Source organism: Podarcis vaucheri, assembly GCF_965113315.1.
Source record: "Podarcis vaucheri genome assembly, chromosome: 12".
Classification (NCBI taxonomy): Eukaryota; Metazoa; Chordata; class Lepidosauria; order Squamata; family Lacertidae; genus Podarcis; species Podarcis vaucheri.
In genome coordinates, this window is record NC_138750.1 from 54,961,239 (window position 1) to 54,983,251 (window position 22,013).

At 46.1% G+C, this 22,013-nt stretch overlaps 1 protein-coding gene across 8 annotated transcripts in view; it reads right to left on the minus strand.

Annotated features, from left to right (window-relative positions):
* Positions 1-22,013, minus strand: part of SCN5A (sodium voltage-gated channel alpha subunit 5) — a 223,519-nt gene that overhangs the window by 194,940 nt on the left and 6,566 nt on the right. For all 8 annotated transcript variants that reach the window (XM_082192123.1, XM_082192121.1, XM_082192122.1 and 5 more), the window contains exons 3-4: positions 16,038-16,125; positions 6,945-7,073 (exon numbers count right to left, since the gene is read on the minus strand). In XM_082192123.1, the coding sequence (XP_082048249.1) occupies positions 6,945-7,073; positions 16,038-16,125 (217 nt within the window). The remainder of the gene's footprint in view (positions 1-6,944; positions 7,074-16,037; positions 16,126-22,013) is intronic.

A 22,013-nucleotide genomic window follows, 5' to 3' on the forward strand; every position in this document is an offset into this window, starting at 1 on the left:
TCAAAGGTGGGTGGAATCAGAGAAACAAATGCTTCAGATCAGTGTTTCCCAAACTCAGGGCACCACCTGTTTTTGGACTACAACCCCCATCATCCCTAGCTAGCAGGAACAGTGGTCAGGGCACGATGTTTTTGTAGTCCCCAAAACAGCTGGAGATCCCTGAGCTTCGGGGGGAAATGTTCTAGATTGACTATTCTGGAATAAAAACTGACCTGCTTCATTATTCATCATGGCTGCCTCAGATTAGAACCCCCAATCCTACGTAAGCCTACTTAGAAGTAAGTCCTACTGGACTTCACAGGGTCACTCTCAAATAAACATACTGATTGTTGTTGTTGCTGCTGTTGTTGTTTAGTACAACAGACCAATGCAATTAAAGGTAAAGGTAAAGGGACCCCTGACCATTAGGTCCAGTCGTGACCCACTCTGGGGTTGTGGCTCTCATCTCACTTTACTGGCCGAGGGAGCTGGCGTACAGCTTCCAGGTCATGTGGCCAGCATGACTAAGCCGCTTCTGGCGAACCAGAGCAGCGCACAGAAACGCCGTTTACCTTCCCACCAGAGCGGTACCTATTTATCTACTTGCACTTTGACGTGCGTTCGAACTGCTAGGTTGGCAGGAGCAGGGACTGAGCAACGGGAGCTCACCCCGTCGTGGGGATTTGAACTGCTGACCTTCTGATCGGCAAGTCCTAGGCTCTGTGGTTTAATCCACAGCGCCACCCGTGTCCCACCAATGCAATTACTATTCTCAAAAGGAAGCAGAGAGCAAATCCCTTTGGGGTGATTTTAGTGTGCAATGCCCACGCAAACACACTAATATATGTCAGAAGCCTACCAATTTGTTCTTAGACAGCCGGGGGGGGGGGGACTTCTTTTCCCCTCTGATAAGAAAGTAAGACTAGCCTGTTGGGTCAGGGCAATTGCCCCTCTAGTCCAGCATCCTGTTCTTGCAGGAGCCACTGAGATGCGTGTGGGAAACCAGGGAGCAGAATGTGAACACAAGAGAATTCTCCCTTCTTGTGCTTTCCAGGTTTCCATTACTGCCTCTGACCATGGAGGCACAGCACAGCTTTATCTTACATGAGTTTGTCCATAAGCTATCTAAAGCTGGTGGCCATTGCTGCCTGTTGTGAGAGTGAGTTCCATAGTTTAATGGTTTCCAGCAAAGCATGTTCCCCTTCATGGAGAGCACGTGTTGCGGTGGGGTCTGACAGGCCACCCCTCTGTTGCTGGGTGGGATCATATAGATGGCCATAGCAGTGATTGGGCTGTTTGAGTTACTGGGGAAATTTCGATGTTGCCAATTTGTGGGATGGACCAAGGGTTTTATATACTGAGCACGCAGAATTGAGCATTCTCTTTCGCTGCGTGCACCGGATCACCCGCCCACCCTCCCTAATTTAGGGCTTTTGCGTTTGACCTTGCCATGCCTGTGATGGGGTCATCTGCTTTTGGGGCAGGGGCCTGGTAGGAATTTTGTCCATTTGGCGGATTGGCTGGTGCCATTTGGTTTTTGCCCACTGCGTAGCAAATCGTCACAACTTGTAAAGTTGTGGTTAGGCATTGGTTAATTTTTTGGTTGGTGGAGGGGATGTGGTTGGCTGTGCCTGCCCCTCCAATGCTGCTGCTGCAAGGGAATTCCATTAAAGGAATCCAGGGGCTCGCCATGCTTTAGTCCGAATCCCTGGCTTCAGCCGCGCAAGCCCCTGGGAGCATGTGGGGAGAGGTGAGGGTCTGGTGCCCGGCTCCATTTTCTCCCCAATATTGTTTTCCCTTACTGGCTTTCGCTGGAATCCAGAAGTCAGTTCTGTCCCTGGGCGGGGACAGATTGTCGGAACCAACGCCTAAGCAACCACTCACATTTATGTATTTTAATAAAGTTGTGGCCAAAATTATGCCAAAAACCTTAAACAAAAATTCTGTGTGAATTGTGATTTATTTGGGGGGTGGCTTGGAGACCTCGACACGGAACTGGTATTTGAAAACATTGCTGCCTTGAACTGTGCAGGAAGACTGCAGCCATCATGACTAGTAGCCAGTGATAGCCCTCTACTCCACGATGGGTCAGATTGCACTGTAAAGGCCTAAGGCCACTGCAATAGGATGCTCCATGCCTTCCCCAATGGTTGCAAACTCAAGACCTCTGGTAACTAAGGAAAACAAGGGCGCACTCACTCCCCATGTTCCCTTGCCTCGCCAAGCTCTCCGTAAACAGGATACGATTGTGGCACCTGCAGCTTTCGCGGCAAGCAGAGAAATCCCTGCAAGTATGACTGCGTTAGGTTATGAAACCCAATGGGAATTAGAAGCGTTAAGCTTTTATTGGTGCTTAACCATATGCTTGAAAGACCTGCCTAGAGGATAGCCTAACATTTGGAGACGCCAACCCTTCATGTGGGCTTATTAGCACAGTAGGTTTCCATTGTAGCTGCAGCGAAGCTAATGAGGCCTTGCCACCGTTTCCTGATGGAGCCAGCGTTTAACTTAACAAATTTATCACCTGATAACAGCCCAATTAATCCAGGCAACCATTAAATGGGATGGGCTATGCAGATCTAAAGGTTTCGTTTATGAAGCTTCCTGGACTGAAGTCCCAGGCAGCTTGTGCTCCTGTAACTGAGAGAGGAAGAAGGTTCTCATAAGAAAGGACAAGAGATGAAAAACCTCTGGCCTGTGGTCTCCCGAGGCCATTCTGGTCAGGAGTCCTGTGACTTTCCAGCCAGCCACCAGGCACCCAGATTATGGGCATAAGGTGCCATGGGAAAAGTTAATTTCTGAGAGTCAGAATGCTATTTTTTATTTTTACGTTAGGGACTTTATTAAAGAAACAGGAAAAGGCAGGGCCCTTCAGACTTTTAAATAAAACTTGATTTAATTTTTTTAACTGTGTTTTGTTTTGGCACACAACCCTAAAGCAGTTGCCAGTGAAGCCAGAGCTCAGGTTATAAAAGCCAATTTCACACTTGCAATAACAGTGGGAGTCAAAGCTTAAGGTACCTCTGCTTAAGTGCTTGCCGGAACTGCAGCCAAGACTTTTTTTTAAAAAAGGGGGGGGGGATTGACGAGATTTTTAAACTCAGGCGGAATTGCCTGGTTGTCGTGGCAATGCCCTTTTCTGCGCCATTACTTCCCTTCCCTTTAAAAATGTCTTTCCAGTACAATTACTTTTATTTTTTTCCAAAAATAAAATAAAATGGCAGTGCCTATTGACTGCCCCCCACCCCGCCGGCGTGCCTTTACAGCCCTTGTCGCCTGCGATGCCGTAATTTGCTCTTTGCTCTGGACGTTCCTATTTCGGTTCCCTTCGGCCGGCCAACTCAGCAGCTGTCCTGAATAGGAGATCCTTTTTTTGTTTTCATTTGCAGGGAGCGGGCTTAGGGCTGGATAATTAAGAATTCACTTTGAACAGAAGACGAGAGCCCAGCCAAGACGTAAGCTAGCACGCTGCCAGGCCAGCCACCGTCCTGCCAAGAGAGCAGGCGGGCAGTCCACCTAATAGGCAAGCCCAGGCGGTTGCCAGAATCTGCCGATTGGCCGGGGAGTGGGGGTGGAGAAAGCAACCCAAGACTGCAGCAAAAGGGTTCCAGCCCTGCAGTGCACTCTGGCCCTAATTGGGACGGCAGCCATGTGGGTTTTCCTTCTGCCATGCCAGACTAGAGTCCTCACACAAGGATACTGCCAGGTTCTGCAAAGCACAGACCAACAGGATGCTGTGCTTGTGCAAGGCTTTTTTAGAAACAAAAAACCACAACTGTTGGTGGCAAAACTTGGAAAGAAGCAGTAGGGCGGTACCATGTAAGTCTACCACACTACCTAGCACATCAGCATAGGTGCATAGGAAGTTGTAACATACCTGATTAATATTCCACAGCCTTTTAAATGTGTCTGTGGGAAAGGGGGGTTATTGTTTTGCTGTATTGTTTTAATTATTTACCTGTTTTTATCCTGTATGTTATTCTGTGAACTGCCAGCTCAGTACTGTCTAGACTGACTGCAGTGGCTTTCCAGGACTTCCCTTTCAAATGCATTCTTGGGAGGGGGGTCTGGGGGGTGGGGGTTATTGGTTTGTAGGGTTTTTTTGTTCTTGTTTTTATACATGCTGGAAGCCACCCAGTCAGATGTAAAGGTAAAGGTAAAGGGACCCCTGACCATTAGGTCCAGTCGTGACCGACTCTGGGGTTGTGGCACTCATCTCGCTTTATTGGCCGAGGGAGCCGGCGTACAGCTTCTGGGTCATGTGGCCAGCATGACTAAGCCGCTTCTGGCAAACCAGAGCAGCGCAGGGAAATGCCATTTACCTTCCCGCCAGAGCGGTACCTATTTATCTACTTGCACTTTGATGTGCTTTTGAACTGCTAGGTTGGCAGGAGCAGGGACAGAGCAACGGGAGCTCATCCCGTCGCGGGGATTCGAACCCCCGACCTTCTGATCAGCAAGCCCTAGGCTCTGTGGTTTAACCCACAGCACCACTTAGATGAGTGGGGTACAAATAATAAATTGCTGTTGTTGTTCTTATTATGCAGTGAAGCACCCTGAGATCTACAGGGCGGTATGCAAATTTAATAAATAAATAAAATAAAATAAACAATAAATTTCAGGCCCCCTGGTCATAGAATTGTAGAGATGGAAAGGACCAAAAAAAGTGTCATCTAGTCCAGGAATCTTTTGCCCATCGCGGGACTCAAACCCATGACCCTGAGATTAAGAGTTCCATGCTCTACTGACTGAGCTATCCCACCTGGACGTGTCAGCAATTGCAACGTGGGACCTTCTACGTGCAAAGCAGATGGCTTGCCACTGAGCTATGGCCTTTCCCCCAAGTGATTACGAAGCTGTCTTATACTGAGTCCAGAATTTCGCCCATCTAGCTCAGTGTATTGTCTACACTGACTGGCAGAAGCTCTCCAGGATTTCAGACATGGGTTGCCCCAGCGCTACTTGGAGAGGCTGGGGATTGAACCTGGAAGCATGCAAAGCAGACGCTGAAGCCCTGAACCATGATCCCTCTCCAGCAGCCAGAGGTGGAAAGAACTGGAGGGGAAAGAGGAGGAAGGAGGAAGGGATTCCAGGAGATGGAGGGAGGCAAGGGGAGATGAAGTCCAGGTGGACGGTCTCCTCCCCACAAAGGACCATCTACCATCAGCTGCCCTGTGGGAAAGGATCCCAATGACCTGCCCTACGTGTTGATATTGTTTATTGTGGTTTGAAGTGCACCTTGAAGCTGCTTTGGGAGCTTCCTGAAAGGTGGGGTATAAACAGTTCTGATAAATAAAAACTCTGCTGTTGCTTGCCCTGTTTGAAAGCCAAAGTGGGCATTTGATCTTGAAGCTATGCTAGCGGGGGGGAAACCCCCTACAATCTGTTACCAGCAGCAGTTCTAAAGGAGCCTCGCCGCCAAGGGAAATGTCTGTGCGGGCTTTCAGCATGTTCACACAGGTAAATCTACAGGTGTACGCAATGAAGGAAGGACGAATTTGCTGGAGCCAAGCTGAAATTTCAGCTGTTCGGTCCCAGTTTTGGAGGTGAGGGGAGAAGCATTCGCGATGAAAGTGACGGGCAAAAGATTGTCTGGGGAAATTCTGCTCTGCAGAACGTCAACGGGTGGCGTCCCCCAAATGGATATTTTCTGTTGTCCTGTGGAGTGTCCTTCCTTCTGCCGTATGTGAAGAAGCAACCACCAGCTGCTTCAGAGGTTTTGTAATGACATAAGTTTTGACCCAGATTTTTCCTGACCCATAAGACTGAGCCCTGCTTGTGTATGAATGCCCTGTTTCTCAATTTTATTGGCTTCCATAAGTTTTATACTGCTAGATTCACAGAATTGTGGAGCTGGAAGGAACCCAAAGGGTCCCTATGCCAGCCTCTTACAATGAAGGAATGCTGTTTTATCGGTTTTAGGTCGTATTTCTGTTTCAACTGATACAGCACATAGTGAAAACTGCTTAAATGGTCTTTTTCTTCTTCTTTTGAAATATCGAGCAGTTAATAAACACTTAATTATAAGTAAGTAAATGAAATGCACCTCTCCTAGTTTGCATTTCAGGGTGTTTTGAGGGCTATTCTGGGATGGGAATGGGAAGCACAACTGGCATGCTGCCAGTGAGGGGGGTGGGATATTTCTCTCTCTCCTAGAACTCCCCTTGGAATGAATAATGCCAAATTATGACACATGATCATTCCAGAGGTCTTAATGGGAATCAAAGCCTGTTATTAGAGATCCTGTATACGCCTCCCTACCTCACAGTTCCCAGGATTCTCTGACAAGAGAAAAGCACAAGATTTGTAGGTTTGCTGGAGTTCCCAGATCCTCCACATTTCATGGATCTGCAATTCCCGGGGTTCTCTGAGGAGAGCGGACCTCTACCCTATCCACTTTAAGTCTGCGCTACAGACATGTCATTGGTCATGGCCATGCAAAGACAGTTTCTAAGCAGGTTGGGAATTGCCTGGGAGTCCAGTCAAAGTAGTCGAGACTAGACTCCCCACACTGGACTGTTTCTTATCTGAAGAAGGACCTCCACTTGAGGCAGATTTCCCAGGAGCCATAAACTGGGTTGATTAAGTCTTCAACTTATTCTAAATCACTGTTGATGCCATTTTGGTTCTCTTGGTGCAGGTGAAAATAGCTGCTTTTCTGGGCTCTGGGACTTGCAACATGTCCCAAGTGTTGGGGCTACTACATCAATAAAAGTGGTTAATAAATTCCATTCCAGCAAGAGCCCTGGCTTGGGTTAAATGGGTGGACATGGGTTGCCTGCACAACTGAGAAAGAACAAAAGAATCCCATATCAGCCTCGTTGCTCCAGGACCGTTAAAGCACATGAATTTCTTGCTAGGATAGCAGGGAAGTCATGGGGAGTTTATGGGAGCAGGGGAAGAAAACCTCGGTCCTGATCTAGCCAATCGCCTTTTAGGAGAGGAACGAGAAAAATGCTACTTACGCCATGATAATAACAGAAAAATCTAGCCAGTTCCATGGGTCCCGGAGGAAGGTGAATTCCGTCATACAAAATCCTCTCGCCAGAATTTTTATCAATGATTCAAAAGTGTAAATGCCGGTGAAGGTATACCTGCAAAGGTGGGGTTGGGGGGAGTGTTAAAAGGTCCAAGAAAAAGAGAGAGAGTGTGTGTGTGTCAGTAGTTGTGGGGAGAGATAATATATATCCCGTTCATCACTCAACAACCGCCGACAATCTGCATGTATGAAAAGGGCACTGGGGTCAAAACACCACAAAAGCTTTCATTTAACCATCCAGCGTTGCCTCAAACTCAGTGCATTCCGATGGGTGCAGTTCACCCGTGCTACTGCAAATCATTCAATGGTGTACCTGCATGTTCATCTTCCTGAGTTTATTGCTCCGGCCAAAGGCCATGACAAACTCGTATTAGGCAACGACATTAATAAAATAATACAGAACATACATCCATAATATAAAAGAGACTTTGCCAAGTCCTTGAGCATTAAAACACAGTTTCCTTGTGCATCTCTGACAGCTCCAATTCTAAAATTATTCCGCCTTTTAAAAGTCTAATTTGCTAACACCCATGGATGTAAGTTACCAGAGACACCAACAAACTCAAATCCATCTTGATTTAAGATGAAATCTCCAAATCGCCACAACAATTTATAGCAATTCCATCTACAGTGGTACCTCGGGTTACATATGCTTCAGGTTACAGACGCTTCAAGTTACAGACTCCACTAACCCAGAAATAGTGCTTCAGGTTAAGAACTGTGCTTCAGGATGAGAACAGAAATCATGCTCTGGCGGCGCGGCAGCAGCAGGAGGCCCCACTAGCTAAAGTGGTGCTTCAGGTTAAGAACAGTTTCAGGTTAAGAACGGACCTCTGGAACGAATTAAGTACTTAACCCAAGGTACCACTGAATCTCCCTTTTCATGATTTTTTCTTTCTTTCTTTTTTGCAACTAGTATCACTCTTTGTGTGATGAAACTATTATTGTCACTCAAAAGAAACTGTACCATTTCTGCCAGGATGTGCCTGCTAGCTTGTGTGAACAAAGGTTTTGGAAAGTGATCTCTTGGATCTCTATATAAGGGGCAGGCTAACAAATAATGAGTTATTTGTCTTCCACCTGAGGCTGACCACAAATAAAAAGTCTGTCTACGTACAGGACCTTGGTTGTATGTAGCAGCCATCCCAGACTGTAGTGGGCTTCAACTGAAAACACAGCTCAGTAAAGGCATTTCTTAAGGAAACTGGTGAGAGTTTGGTCGAATAACTAGCTCTAAAATGCTCTGTTCTCAAGAACAGATATCAAGGGGGAAATTTGGTGTTTCAAATTAGTTGCAACTAAGAGCCAATCCCTTAGCTGACATTTATTCAATGTCAAAGCATTGAAAATATTAATAGTGTTAAACATCTTGATAAGCTGATTTCCAGAGTTGGTTATCACCCAATTCTGTATAACACAGTGCAGGGAAATGCTTAACAGGCATTGTAGCAACTTTTAAAATATACTTTAACTGAGTGCAGTCTGCTCCTGCCTTAATGTGGCTATCCAGATTCTGTACAGACAGGAGTGCCTGGCATGCTCTGGTCCATGGGGTCACGAAGAGTCGGACACGACTAAACGACTAAACAACAACAACAGATTCTGTACAAAGAAGAGCTGTTGATGTTCCTGAAAGTAGAGAGTTTAGCTTCCGAAAGAACTTATTCTGCACAGTTTCCAAACCTTTAATGGAGTTCAAACCACAGAGCCTATGAGCAAGCACTTTGCTACCAAATATCTTTAAGGCAGGTTCAATCAGCTGCCCTCCTTTATTGTAATAGAACTTTATCAATGCCCCTATGGTTTTCTGTGCTTTGACTTTCACTGCCTCCATATGACACTTTCAAATCAGGGCTTCATTAAAGAATATGCCCAGGTATCAAAATGATCGAAATGGTTCTCATGCTCTACCGACTGTATTTTCTGATCTAAGCACCATTTATACATAGGCCTGTGCCAAAAATCATAACATTGGTCTTAAGAATAATTTATAGAAAGTATGCACTGAACACCTCCAAGAAATTTTTGAGACATAATCAAGAAAGAGGAACACTAAATAATTTGGATACATGAAATTTATTGAGATTTTCCTGTTCCTAATTACTGGATAGAGTTAAAGTTTGCATTGGCATTGTTTACATGGCACCAAATAATTAATATAAAAGTTTAAAAGAATGGGAGTCAGAAAGCAACCTTGCTTCACTCCTTGTGACATTTAAAAGCATCAGTCATACCACCATTTAAACCTACTCTGACCCTCATTTCTGTATGGTTCTTGGGTCAACAGCAGAAGCCTGCAGTCGATGTTAGCAATTTGAAATTTCTCCCACAGTCCGTTTCGATTAATAGAGTCGAATGCAGCAGAAAGATCAATAAAGGCTACATAAAGATTGTTCTTAGTATATTTCCTTATAATACGGTTCAGAGTGAAACAGTGATCAATGGCACTGTGTCCTCCTCTGAATTCCACTTCTTCTTCATGAATAATGTTATTTTTGCAATGGTCTGGTCGTTTTTTGAAGGAGATACCATGCAGGGACGCGGGTGGCGCTGTGGGTTAAACCACAGAGCCTAGGACTTGTCAATCAGAAGGTTGGAGGTTTGAATCCCCACGATGGGGTGAGCTCTCGTTGCTCGGTCCCTGCTCCTGCCAACCTAGCAGTTCGAAAGCACAAAAAGAGCAAGTAGATAAATAGGTACTGCTCCGGCGGGAAGGTAAACAGTGTATCCGTGCGCTGCTCTGGTTTGCCAGAAGCGGCTTAGTCATGCTGGCCACATGACCCGGAAGCTGTACGCCGGCTCCCTTGGCCAATAAAGCGAGATGAGCGCCACAACCCCAGAGTCGGCCGTGACTGGACCTAATGGTCAGGGGTCCCTTTACCTTTACCATGCATATACTGTAGCTTGGAGGAGATGTCTAACAAGTTAACTGGGTGAAAGTTTTGTGGATTCTTCCTACCCCCTTTCTTATAAATCGATGAAATACCCATTTTCCACCCAGAGGGCATTTGGCCTGTATTGTTTATGGTGGTGAACAAGCCAACCAGGATAGGAATCCACCATTCTAAGGTGGACTCATATCGTCTCCAGGAGCTTTATTTGATTTCTTGCTGGAAATAAGGGCCTTTTATCTCATCACAGGAGACTGGTTCCTATTCAGGTACATTTGAGAAATCCTTACTTGTGCACATGATTATCCAGCATGTTTGATATAGGCCTGAGGCACAAGTAGCAACATGCATAGTAAAGGTAAAGGGACCCCTGACCATTAGGTCCAGTCGTGGCCGACTCTGGGGTTGGGGCACTCATCTCGCTTTACTGGCCGAGGGAGCCGGCGTACAGCTTCCGGGTCATGTGGCCAGCATGACAAAGTCGCTTCTGGCGAATCAGAGCAGCACACGGAAACACCGTTTACCTTCCTGCCAGAGCGGTACCTACAGTGGTACCTCAGGTTAAGTACTTAATTTGTTCTGGAGGTCTGTTCTTAACCTGAAACTGTTCTTAACCTGAAGCACCAGCTAATGGGGCCTCCTGCTGCCACCGCACTGCCGAAGCCCGATTTCTGTTCTTATCCTGAAGCAAAGTTCTTAACCTGAAGCACTATTTCTGGGTTAGCAGAGTGTGTAACCTGAAGCGTATGTAACCTGAAGTGTATATAACCCGAGGTACCACTGTATTTATCTACTTGCACTTTGACGTGCTTTCGAACTGCTAGGTTGGCAGGAGCAGGGACTGAGCAACGGGAGCTCACCCTGTCGCGGGGATTTGAACTGCCGGCCTTCTGATCGGCAAGTCCCAGGCTCAGTGGTTTAACCCACAGCGCCACCTGCATCCCTAGCAACATGCATACCACCCTACTTATTTGGATACAGGAGATGCCAAGCATGTGCCAAATATGCACCTGTGCATAATTTGCCAGTTGCTTAAGAGGCCCTGGGTTTTGTGTACTTTGCTGTAATGGAAATGAAAAAAGGAGTAAGATTTTGTGGGACGCAGTGAAGATTGCAAAGAACTGTAGCATCCACAGTAAGCCTTTTTAAAAATCTGCTGCTGACAGAGCCACATGAAGGCAGCTGGCTCTCTTCATTTCTCTAGCTTAAATTTTGCATTGTGCTTTAAGTGACTATTTGCATGGGATTTTCCATGTTGTTTTATCTCCAGAGAAGCTCGCCGCAATTCATGCATGCAAGTCAAGCCACACACAGAACTAGAAGGTCTCAGTCCATTCCTAAGTGAACGCCTATTTTGCATGTGTTGGATCCTAAGTCTGTTCCACCTCATTTACTCATTAAACTACTATAATAATAATTATTAATCTGCATGGATTTTTTTATCTCAATAATACTTAAATGGGCATTTCATCACAGGCTATTTAAATATGTATTTTATCTCAACGTACATATTTCTAAATGGATTTTGTCCTAAATTATGCATTTTAAAACTTTTTAAAAGTCAAAAGCTGATCTGCACATTAGCCCAGGGGGTTCAGGTCAGGTAAGTTCCCACTGGAATTCAGAGATATCAAATTCCTGAAGCAGACTTCACACCCCACAGGAGGTGAAAACAATTTGACCTGGGGCAAAATTCCTCTGTGAACCCCAAAATGAGAGCCAGACAAGATGTAAAACACTGTGTGTCTGTGCAGAATTTGCTATTCTGCACTGAGATACAGTGATGGCAACAAGCCTAAATGTTTTTAAACAGGAGAAAATGGTTATGACAAAAATCATGGAGACCTATTATGGGCTACCAGTCCTGACACCTAAACAGAACTTCCATGTGTGGGATACATACAAACGTAAGACAAACCCTACTATTAGTTCTGTTACCACTACCACTAACTAATAAAAATGTCACAAACTATTCTTCATAAATAAAAGCAAAGTTTTTACAAGCCACACACCCTGAGGTAAGAAAACATGCTGCTGTTGATAGGTTTAGCACAGGGATTCCCAAACTGGGGGTCTCCAGCTGTTTTTGGACTACAAATCCCATCATCCCTGACCACTGCTCCTGCTGGCTAGGGATGATGGGAGTTGTAGTCCAAAAAATGGATGGTGACCCAGGTTCGGGAATCCCTGGTCTAGCAGAAGGGTGGGGAACTTCAGAGCCAAGGGCTGCAGGTAGCCCTCCACACACACACACACACACACACACACACACCCTCTCTCCAGCCTTTGGGGCTCTTCACATGTTGAAATCTCTCACTGCCGCTACTCCAACACTGTTCTGGAGTGCTTTTCCCTGTAAGGGAATATTCCTTGTCATGCAGCCCAAGGAAGGTTGCTCACGGGGGGATGTGGCCCTTGAGCTGCCAAAAATAAAATAAAAAATAAAAAATCCCCTGCTCCTGGTTTTAACATTTGGAAGGAGGGAAAGAATATCACAGCATTTTCACCGTTTCTGGAAGTTGCGGCCTGCGTGTTCCCCACGAGCCTGACTCAAAGAAGGGCATCTTTGTCATCCTCTCCTCCAGCGCCAGCCACCAGGAGCAGATGGCCGTGTTTATCATCCGTCAGTCAAAAATAAAAAGTGGGTTCTGGTTGGCTCAATGAGCCACACTAATTGTTTAATGCGCTGCACTTAGGTTAAGCTTTTGCATCTGGTATCTATTTTCATAAGGAAGAACTTGCAGGGATGCAAACTTGCTCTGCTTAATTTTATTTTGTTTTAAATAGCAGGCTTGGGAGGGAAGCAGGGATTATATCTTCCCCCGCCCCCGCTCCCTCCCAGGCCGATGGAAACTCAGCTAGTATTCCTAAATGAGGTGTCCAGCTAAGCTTCAGAAACATTTATATAATCAAAAGCCAATTCCCCAAGTGCCATTACTCTCCGGGGAATGCGTGGCCCTCCAGATGTTGTTGGTTGGTCACTGCGAGAACAGGGTCTCCGGCTGTTTTTGGACTACAACTCCCATCATCCTGTGCTAGCAAGACGAGTGGTCAGGGATGATGGGAACTGTAGTCTGCAAACAGCTGGAGACCCAAGTTTGGGAAATGATCTAGAGCAGTGTTCCCCAACCTTGGGCCTCCAGCTGTTTTTGGACTACAATTCCCATCATCCTTGACCACTGGTCTTGCTAGCGAGGGATGATGGGAGTTGTAGTCCAAAAACAGCTGGAGGCCCAAGGTTGGGGAACACTGATCTAGAGCAGGCATAGGCAAACTCCAGCCCTCCAGATGGTCCTGTTAGCTAAGGATGATGGGAATTGTAGTCCCAAGCATCTGGAGGAATACTTGGCTAGTTTAGATGTATTCAAGTCTCCAGGGCCAGATGAACTGCATCCAAGAGTATTAAAAGAACTGGCAGATGTGATCTCAGAACCACTGGCAGTCATCTTTGAGAATTCCTGGAGAACAGGCGAAGTCCCGGCAGACTGGAGGAGGGCAAATGTTGTCCCTATTTTCAAAAAGGGGAAAAGAGAGGACCCAAATAATTACCGCCCAGTCAGTCTGACATCAATAGCAGGGAAGATTCTGGAACAGATCATTAAGCAAACAGTCTGTGAGCACCTAGAAAGGAATGCTGTGATCACCAATAGTCAGCATGGATTTCTGAAAAATAAATCATGTCAGACTAACCTGATCTCGTTTTTTGACAGAATTACAAGCCTGGTAGATGAAGGGAATGCAGTGGATGTAGCCTACCTTGATTCAGCAAGGCATTTGACAAGGTGCCCCATGATATTCTTGTAAAGAAGCTGGTAAAATGCGGTCTTGACTATGCTACCACTCAGTGGATTTGTAACTGGCTGACTGACCGAACCCAAAGGGTGCTCATCAATGGTTCCTCTTCATCCTGGAGAAGAGTGACTAGTGGGGTGCCACAGGGTTCTGTCTTGGGCCCGGTCTTATTCAACATCTTTATCAACGACTTGGATGATGGACTCAAGGGCATCCTGATCAAATTTGCAGATGACACCAAACTGGGAGGGGTGGCTAACACCCCAGAGGACAGGATCACACTTCAAAACGACCTTGACAGATTAGAGAACTGGGCCAAAACAAACAAGATGAATTTTAACAGGGAGAAATGTAAAGTATTGCACTTGGGCAAAAAAAATGAGAGGCACAAATACAAGATGGGGGACACCTGGCTTGAGAGCAGTACATGTGAAAAGGATCTAGGAGTCTTGGTGGACCACAAACTTGACATGAGCCAACAGTGTGACGCGGCAGCTAAAAAAGCCAATGCAATTCTGGGCTGCATCAATAGGAGTATAGCATCTAGATCAAGGGAAGTAATAGTGCCACTGTATTCTGCTCTGGTCAGACCTCACCTGGAGTACTGTGTCCAGTTCTGGGCACCACAGTTCAAGAAGGACACTGACGAGCTGGAACGTGTCCAGAGGAGGGCAACCAAAATGGTCAAAGGCCTGGAAACAATGCCTTATGAGGAACGGCTAAGGGAGCTGGGCATGTTTAGCCTGGAGAAGAGGAGGTTAAGGGGTGATATGATAGCCATGTTCAAATATATAAAAGGATGTCGCATAGAGGAGGGAGAAAGGTTGTTTTCTGCTGCTCCAGAGAAGCGGACACGGAGCAATGGATCCAAACTACAAGAAAGAAGATTCCACCTAAACATTCGGAAGAACTTCCTGACAGTAAGAGCTGTTCGACAGTGGAATTTGCTGCCAAGGAGTGTGGTGGAGTCTCCTACTTTGGAGGTCTTTAAGCAGAGGCTTGACAACCATATGTTGTCTGATGGTGTTTCCTGCCATATGCTCTGATGGTGTTTCCTGCTTGGCAGGGGGTTGGACTCGATGGCCCTTGTGGTCTCTTCCAACTCTATGATTCTATGATTCTATGATTCTATGAGGGCCTATGCCTGATCTAAAGGCTCCTGCCCCATGTGGTCCTTCCTCTGGTGAGCTATGGCAAGGTCACATGTTGAGGAGGAGGGCTGGTTCTTTACAGCTCCTGTTACGTTCTGTGGATCAAACTAAATCAAATGCATGTGGAAAAACTGCTCACGGAAAGCCAAAGCTGGTATCTGTCAAGTATAACTGGTTTAATTCACACCGAAATGGGAATACCTGTATGCATTGGTGAAAGGGTTTAACTTGAAGATTCCACTGAAGGTAAATTAAGAGCAAAAAGGAGCTCTCTGAGCTGCCATGATGGGCTGATAATTAACTGTTATTGTTCTCAGATAGCTCTGATGTGGTGCTTTAACCTTAGATCACATGAACAGGTATTGAAATGCAAATTCACCATCTCTGAAGGATGGTGGCTGGAGTTCTTCCTTCCTAGGCTCTGTAAGAGTGAGGGTGTAAATGAAGCTCTGCAGGAGCACACAGCCACAAGCTTTGGGGAGAGACAGACCTCTGTTTCTGGGTCTGTTGGAATTATTTCATGTTTTGTAAGATGCCAAGCCTACGGCTTTGCCTGCCATATGTCTTATGTTTGGATGTATCATTTGATACATCTTCTGTTCTGAAGAAAGTTCTACAGGTAAACTTTTGAACAATCTAATGTGTCTGGACGATGCTTCATTTAAAATGGAATCAGTTTTTAGGCACCGAGTCCCTTCAAACTCCACAGTATGTTTGATCTGTATCAACCACAACTACCACAGACACACACTTCATTCCACTGATGGCTCCAATTCTTTGACTCTGCCCCCATATCTGCTTTTCCTGAATTCCAGTCCAACTAGAAAAATGAATTCCAGAATCAGAGGCTGCACAATTATGCTACACAGCTCCTTTGGTTCTTTTCCGCTCACTACATGCGTGAGAGAGACCACATTTTTGGTGAGAAAACACCAGCCAGTCACACATTGGGGCATCTGCCTTGCAAATAAGGCTCTTTAAATGTTCTGGTTTGTGATTTAGAGCAAGGCAAACACACCTTCTCTCAGTGGATCTGTTTCAAGAGAGTGCATGCATGCCAAGAAATGCCCGCGATCCCGCAAATGAACATGCAGAGCTGTTCTGATACGAAGCAGTCAAATGGCAAATGGGAGGTTTCGGAAAGAGGGATAGAGAGAGAGAGAGAAAAATCAGCAAAATACTTACTCAACGTATTTGTTCCAAGGAGGGAGTTCAGACCATGCCATGAACACACAGTTGGTTAAAATAGTGCACATGATAAACATACTGAATAATGTAAAAGCACAAGTTAAGGAAAGTACTTTGAATGAGTATTTAAAAACAAAAAACAAAAAAACCCAGCCCTTGCACTTCGCACTACAAGCAACATCACAACCCTTTCCTGGGTTGTTTCTGTTCATCATTCCCATGTAAAGTGTGAATGTACATTAAGGAAGGATGTGTAAGAAATCTTAAGTGAGCAAATTCACCGCAAGTTCATAAACCAAACTTCCACTGGCAAGACAGCACCCTTCCGCAAACAAAAACCAATGATCTCTGAGTGTGTGAGTGATACAATGGCTGTGCAAAACAGATCAGTCAACTCAAAGGTCATCCATTAAATACATGTTCTTCTTCTTAAGGAAGGTCATAAGAACTTCTGAGAGATGGAGCCACCTCTCTATTTATTCTGGGCAAACGCTGGCTTGTTCCAAGTACCATGTTTCGAGTCTTCCAGCCCACGGACTGGGAGGCTGACACACTCCATCTAGGCTGGTGTTGCTTGTTTTGACTGGCAGCAGCTCTCCAGGGTCTGGGGCAGAGAAGGGTCTTTCCCATTTCTTCCTACCTAGCCGTCTGTTGTAGCTGGAGGTGCTGGGGATTGAACCTGCGTCGTCCTGCACGCAGAGAAGGTGGTCTGCCACAAAGCTGTGGTCCACCTCCCCAGAGTAAGACAAACCCATTCAGTCAAACCTGCTCCTCTTTATTCCAGTGTAAGTGACTCTGCAGGGATTGTCTGCATCAGAAGCAATCAAATTACTGAGGAGCACCTGATGGAGAGACATGGAAGATGGAGAAACTGCCCCTAGTGGGACATCTGCTGGAATGCAGTGGTGCCAGGGCCACAAATCGGTCAGAAACACAGCAAGCTAATGCAGCTGGCGTCAACCCAGTGCCCTCGAGTTTCTGCTGGTATCACTGACACAGACTGGCAGCAGTTCTCCAGGGGTTCACACTGCAGAATTTCCCATCCCTGCCTGGCCAGCAGCAGCAGTTGAGCCCGAGACCTTCTGCATGCAAATATCTTTTGCCACTGGGCTGCAGCAACTTCCCAACCTTTGCCCTTCGTTGGTGCCCTCTATAGGACTTCGGCAAGAGCCAGCACAGTCTAGGGGGCAGAATAGCGATCTGGTACTGGAGAAATTCAGGCACAAGTCCCATTTTTGGCCACTGAGCCAATTGCGGCCTCTCAGCCTAATCAACCTCACAGGGTGGTTGTTGTGGGAGGGATTGCGTATGCTGCCCTCAATCTCCTGGAGGAAACAGAAATATTAAAATGCAGTAACTACAAAATACAGTGGTGCCCCGCAAGACGAATGCCTCGCAAGACGGAAAACTTGCTAGACGAAAGAGTTTTCCGTTTTGGAGGTGCTTCGCAAAACAAATCTCCTATGGGTTTGCTTCGAAAGACGACAATGTCTTGCGAGTTCCTGCTGTTTTTCCCCCTCCCCCCTTTTTCTAAGCCGCTAAGCCGCTTATCAGCTGATCCGATCAGCAGATAAGCCGCTAAAAGCCGCTAATAGCGCTAATCCGCTAATTCGTCAATGGGCTTGCTTCGCAAGACGAAAAAACCGCTGGACGAAGAGAATCACAGAACGGATTCTTTTCATCTTGCGAGGCACCACTGTAATCAATCGTACACTCTCCCTGCTGCTAGAAATGTAATTATGATCCCCCCCCCCGCTCCCCAGAAATAACAGTGTATGGATGGGGATGGTACCTACAAATACATAGTCAGATAAAGAAATACTGAGAGGGAGACCTACATGTGAAATGGGGAAAGAGGGGGGGCCCCACAGAGACAGGATTGTGAAGTAGCCAAGCGAAGCCTCTCTTAAAATAAATTTTTAAAGGGTCCACGTTGAATGGGAGCACAGGTGCGATGGTGCAAACTCAGCATTTTAAAAAAAAAAGAGAGGCTCCGTTAAAGAAGGGAGTTGGAAATGCCTGGGAAAAGAGATGTTGCAAGCTGTTTGCAGAGACCACGCGAAGGGAAGCTTGCTGAACAAGATTTGCTTACACAAATGCTGGGAAGTAGGGAACTAAACAATCGTCTCATCGGAGTACATGGGGCTCTGCAGGGTATTGTAAGCAAAAGTGACAGCTCCCTGCCCCAAGGAGGTTACAATCTATCTTTAGAAAGGGAGGGAAGCAAGAAAATGAGAGATCGAGGCGAGGAAATGCTGCTTAATATTTAAACACCTAGGATTTGTTCTAGCTGGAGATGAGGACTAAGGGAGTGAAATCTAAGATTTCGTGGAAGAGGAGGAGGGACAGAGAGGTGGTATTGTGTAGCTCAGCCGCCAACAACTAGGGGTGCTTCAGATTTGGGCCACCTCTGCCATCAGCCCCAGCCTGCACAGCCGTCGTGGATAGGACCGGTGGGAGCTGTAGTCCTAAACATCTGGAAGGCAGCAAGTTGGCAACAGCTGATGTAGCTATTATTGGGGAAGTTCTGAAGGAATGGGTTTCCCAAACCCAAAACTGACTGCAGTTAGTTTGAAACTGCACCAAAATCCCTATTTTTCCTTAGCTAAAATGCTTTAACTTGAGCTCTTGAGCCGAAACCCAGCTGCATAAACAAGTGCTCAGAGCCCTCTCCTTTATCAGTTTGTGACGGCAAGGATGGCCTTCACTGTACCAGTACAACAGGGAAGACACGTCTGTGCCTTATCGTATATCCTGACCACAAAAGATGCACAGACCTAGTCTGGGAACAGCGCCAAAGGGTGTTATTGGAGATGGTGACCTCTTGCTCCAAGATAAGAGTAGGAACAGGAAGATCCTTTTATGGTCAGAAGTACAGGAAGGAATACCCTTTTATGGTTAAGAGTGCTGGAGCAGGAACATCTGTGATGTCAACCTGCGTGTACAAGCTGACGTGGCTGGATTCCTGGGGAAGGGGGAGAGGGTGCCTGGAGGATATATATACTGCATGTAATCTCTCATTTCTTTGGACTTGCTGTGGACTGACCATGCAAGTGCCTTTCTGCTGTTCCGGAGAGCAGAAATAAAGAACTTCCTTCCTCCTGTCCGGGAGCAACGCAGACCCAATCGGTGAACTCCAATAAATCTACAATAATTGGTGACATACCCAGGATGTCCAGCACTCAGATTCATTACCAGAGGCAGATCATCAAAGGAAATGCCAGCCTGCTGGACATGTCTTCAATCTTCTCCTGAAGTCCGTGACTACAATGAGGCTACAGAGGACTGTTGTCTGACATCAACTTGTAGCATGCCCTACATCCAAGTAGCATAAACCTTTAAGCAGGACCTCCATTTCTGTTATGGGGAAAACGGGACAGTTTCTCCACATCTACTGCCACCGCCATCACCAGAATAAAAAAAAATCAGCTCGGTTGCTAACTACTCTGGTTACTCCCGCATGAAAACTTAAGAAACTAGTAATTGGACTCGAGGGGCTAGTCATCCAAAGACTGATTCAAAAACATTTTCCACTACTGGGACCTGTTCCTCCTGATGAATGACTGCAGAGAATCGCAGATGGCAAGCCTCATTTTCTGCTGTTATTACCTGATGAACATAAACACTACCCAGCGGTACCTCCTCCCAAGTAAGCCAAGGGTCTTTGATGGCAGCTCCTTACAGAATGAGCAGCAAAGGAAAATCTCCCAGAGCCAGAGTCTGACTTTCCCCACAGGTATAAACAGGAATGGGGGAATAAAGATGTCTTAAAAGTTGAGAGCCATCACTGCTGTTCACGATGGTTGGGAGTTGCAGGACAAAACAACTGGAGGGCAGCAAGTTGGGGAAGGATGGTATAGAGTGTCTCATTCCAAAATATGGGCCACCATTAGGAAATTAGTTCTGGCTGGGGTTATGCAGGACACTGTCCAAACCAGGATCCCTGTCCGCAAATAGCATGTCTGAACCCTGCTGCGCACAGAGCCTGGGGCTTCTGTGCCTCTAAATCATGGGTAGGCAAACTAAGACCGGGGGCCGGATCCAGCCCAATCGCCTTCTAAATCTGGCCCACGGATGATCCAGGAATCAGCGTGTTTTTACATGAGTAGAATGTGTCCTTTTATTTAAAATGCATCTCTGTGTTATTTGTGGGGCATGCCTGGTGTTTTTACATGAGTAGAATGTGTCCTTTTATTTAACATGCATCTCTGGGTTATTTGTGGGGCATAGGAATTCATTCATTCCCCCCCCCAAAAAAAAAATATAGTCTGCCCCCCGCAAGGTCTGAGGGACAGTGGACCAGCCCCCTGCTGAAAAGGTTTGCTGACCCCTGCTCTAAATACAGGGTAGGAGAACCTTAAGCCCAGGGGATAAAGGTGACCTTCCAAGGCCTCTCTGTTCAGCCCTTGGGACTCTCGCTAGGCCCCTCCCCTGGCCACACCCCCTCTTGCCAAGCCACGCCCATTGCAAGGCCTGGCATACAAAGAGAAAAGAGCTGCAATCTCTGAAATTCCCCCTCTTGCACAATGGCACTGCTACAATAAGTGCCTGTGCATGCTGCGGTGTCCAGGAGAACCTTGCAAGGTATTATCCCCGTGTTAAGCGAAATGGAGGGTATGGGGAGCTGAAATTCTGGGATAGTGGGTTGGTGGCAGAAGCAGGGTTTTAACTTTCCGTTATGCAATTTTGTAGCTGCTCCACCCTTCAGCACAGCCACAAAAGGTGGAGGGACCCTGTCCTCTGTTGCATGTCAGCCATCAGCTTTCAGACAACCTCTGGCATTAAGGGAGCAACACTTTCTGAGATAGAGCACCTTTTGGCAAACATATGCCCCAGAAATTGGCGGCTGCATGGAATCTCTTCTCTCCAAAGCCAAACTGACTACTATTCCAGAGTGGATTGTCTAGAATAACACAGATGCCAAGCTTTAGTTTCAAATACTTATCCCCAAACAAAACTCTGAAAAACTTCAGAAGCGGTCTCCAAGGAGGGCAGGGGAATAATCAATCCCAAATCTGGGCAAAGGTATTAGTGTACAATATGGGCATGGTCTTGGGGAGACTAGTTCAGTTTTCTAAAATCCCAATTTCTTTTTAAAAAGTGGGTTTCTGGTCCTTGTGATTGTGAATACCAGCCAGAAAGTGTGCAGGCAATGCCTAGTAATATTTGAGAACTCAGAGGAGCTTCTGAATCAAGAGCGGCAAAAGCTACTCTGTTTATGTTTGTTGTAAACCACTCTAGACAGCAGCATTTGCAGAAAGGGGGGTACATTTGACTTGAAAAAGATTTCCACTAGCCAGAGAGGCTGAAGCTAAAACATAGCTCCTTGCTGCTCTCTATGATTAGCATAATTTATTCTGCTAAACAGTAAAAACATTGGTGTGGAAAAGGCATCCCCAAATTCGGCCCTCCAGATGTTTTGGGACTACAGTTCCCATCATCCCTGACCACTGGTCCTGTTAGCTAGGGATGATGGGAGTTGTAGTCCCAAAACATCTGGAGGGCCGAGTTTGGGGATCCCTGGTGTAGAATAAGAGTAATAGTGCAACATTTTTCAGGTGCACTTTTGGGAAGAATTTACAATTACCACGTGGTCCTTTTAGGACACTCACCTGAGTGGTAGCCAAAAATGTCCCCAAAAATGTCAGTTATACCACTTACAATTTCTTTCTGTAAACCACAACAAAACACAGGACATAAAATATCTCAAAACCCAGGACATAAAAGTATCTCAAGAAATCACATTGGGTATAAATAAGTCATTCAATGAAACCTAATCCAGGCAGCAGAAATAAGCACAAAACAGAGTTTTAATCCAGACTGAGACTGATAAATCCACTGATGTTTGTCATTGGAGTGCATTTTTGTCCGAGGCTATACTACGAATTTAGGATTAAAAAAATACCACGGAGTTCTTAAAACAAATATTGTTCCAGGAATGCAAGACTTAACCACACATTGATTTGTTTTGAG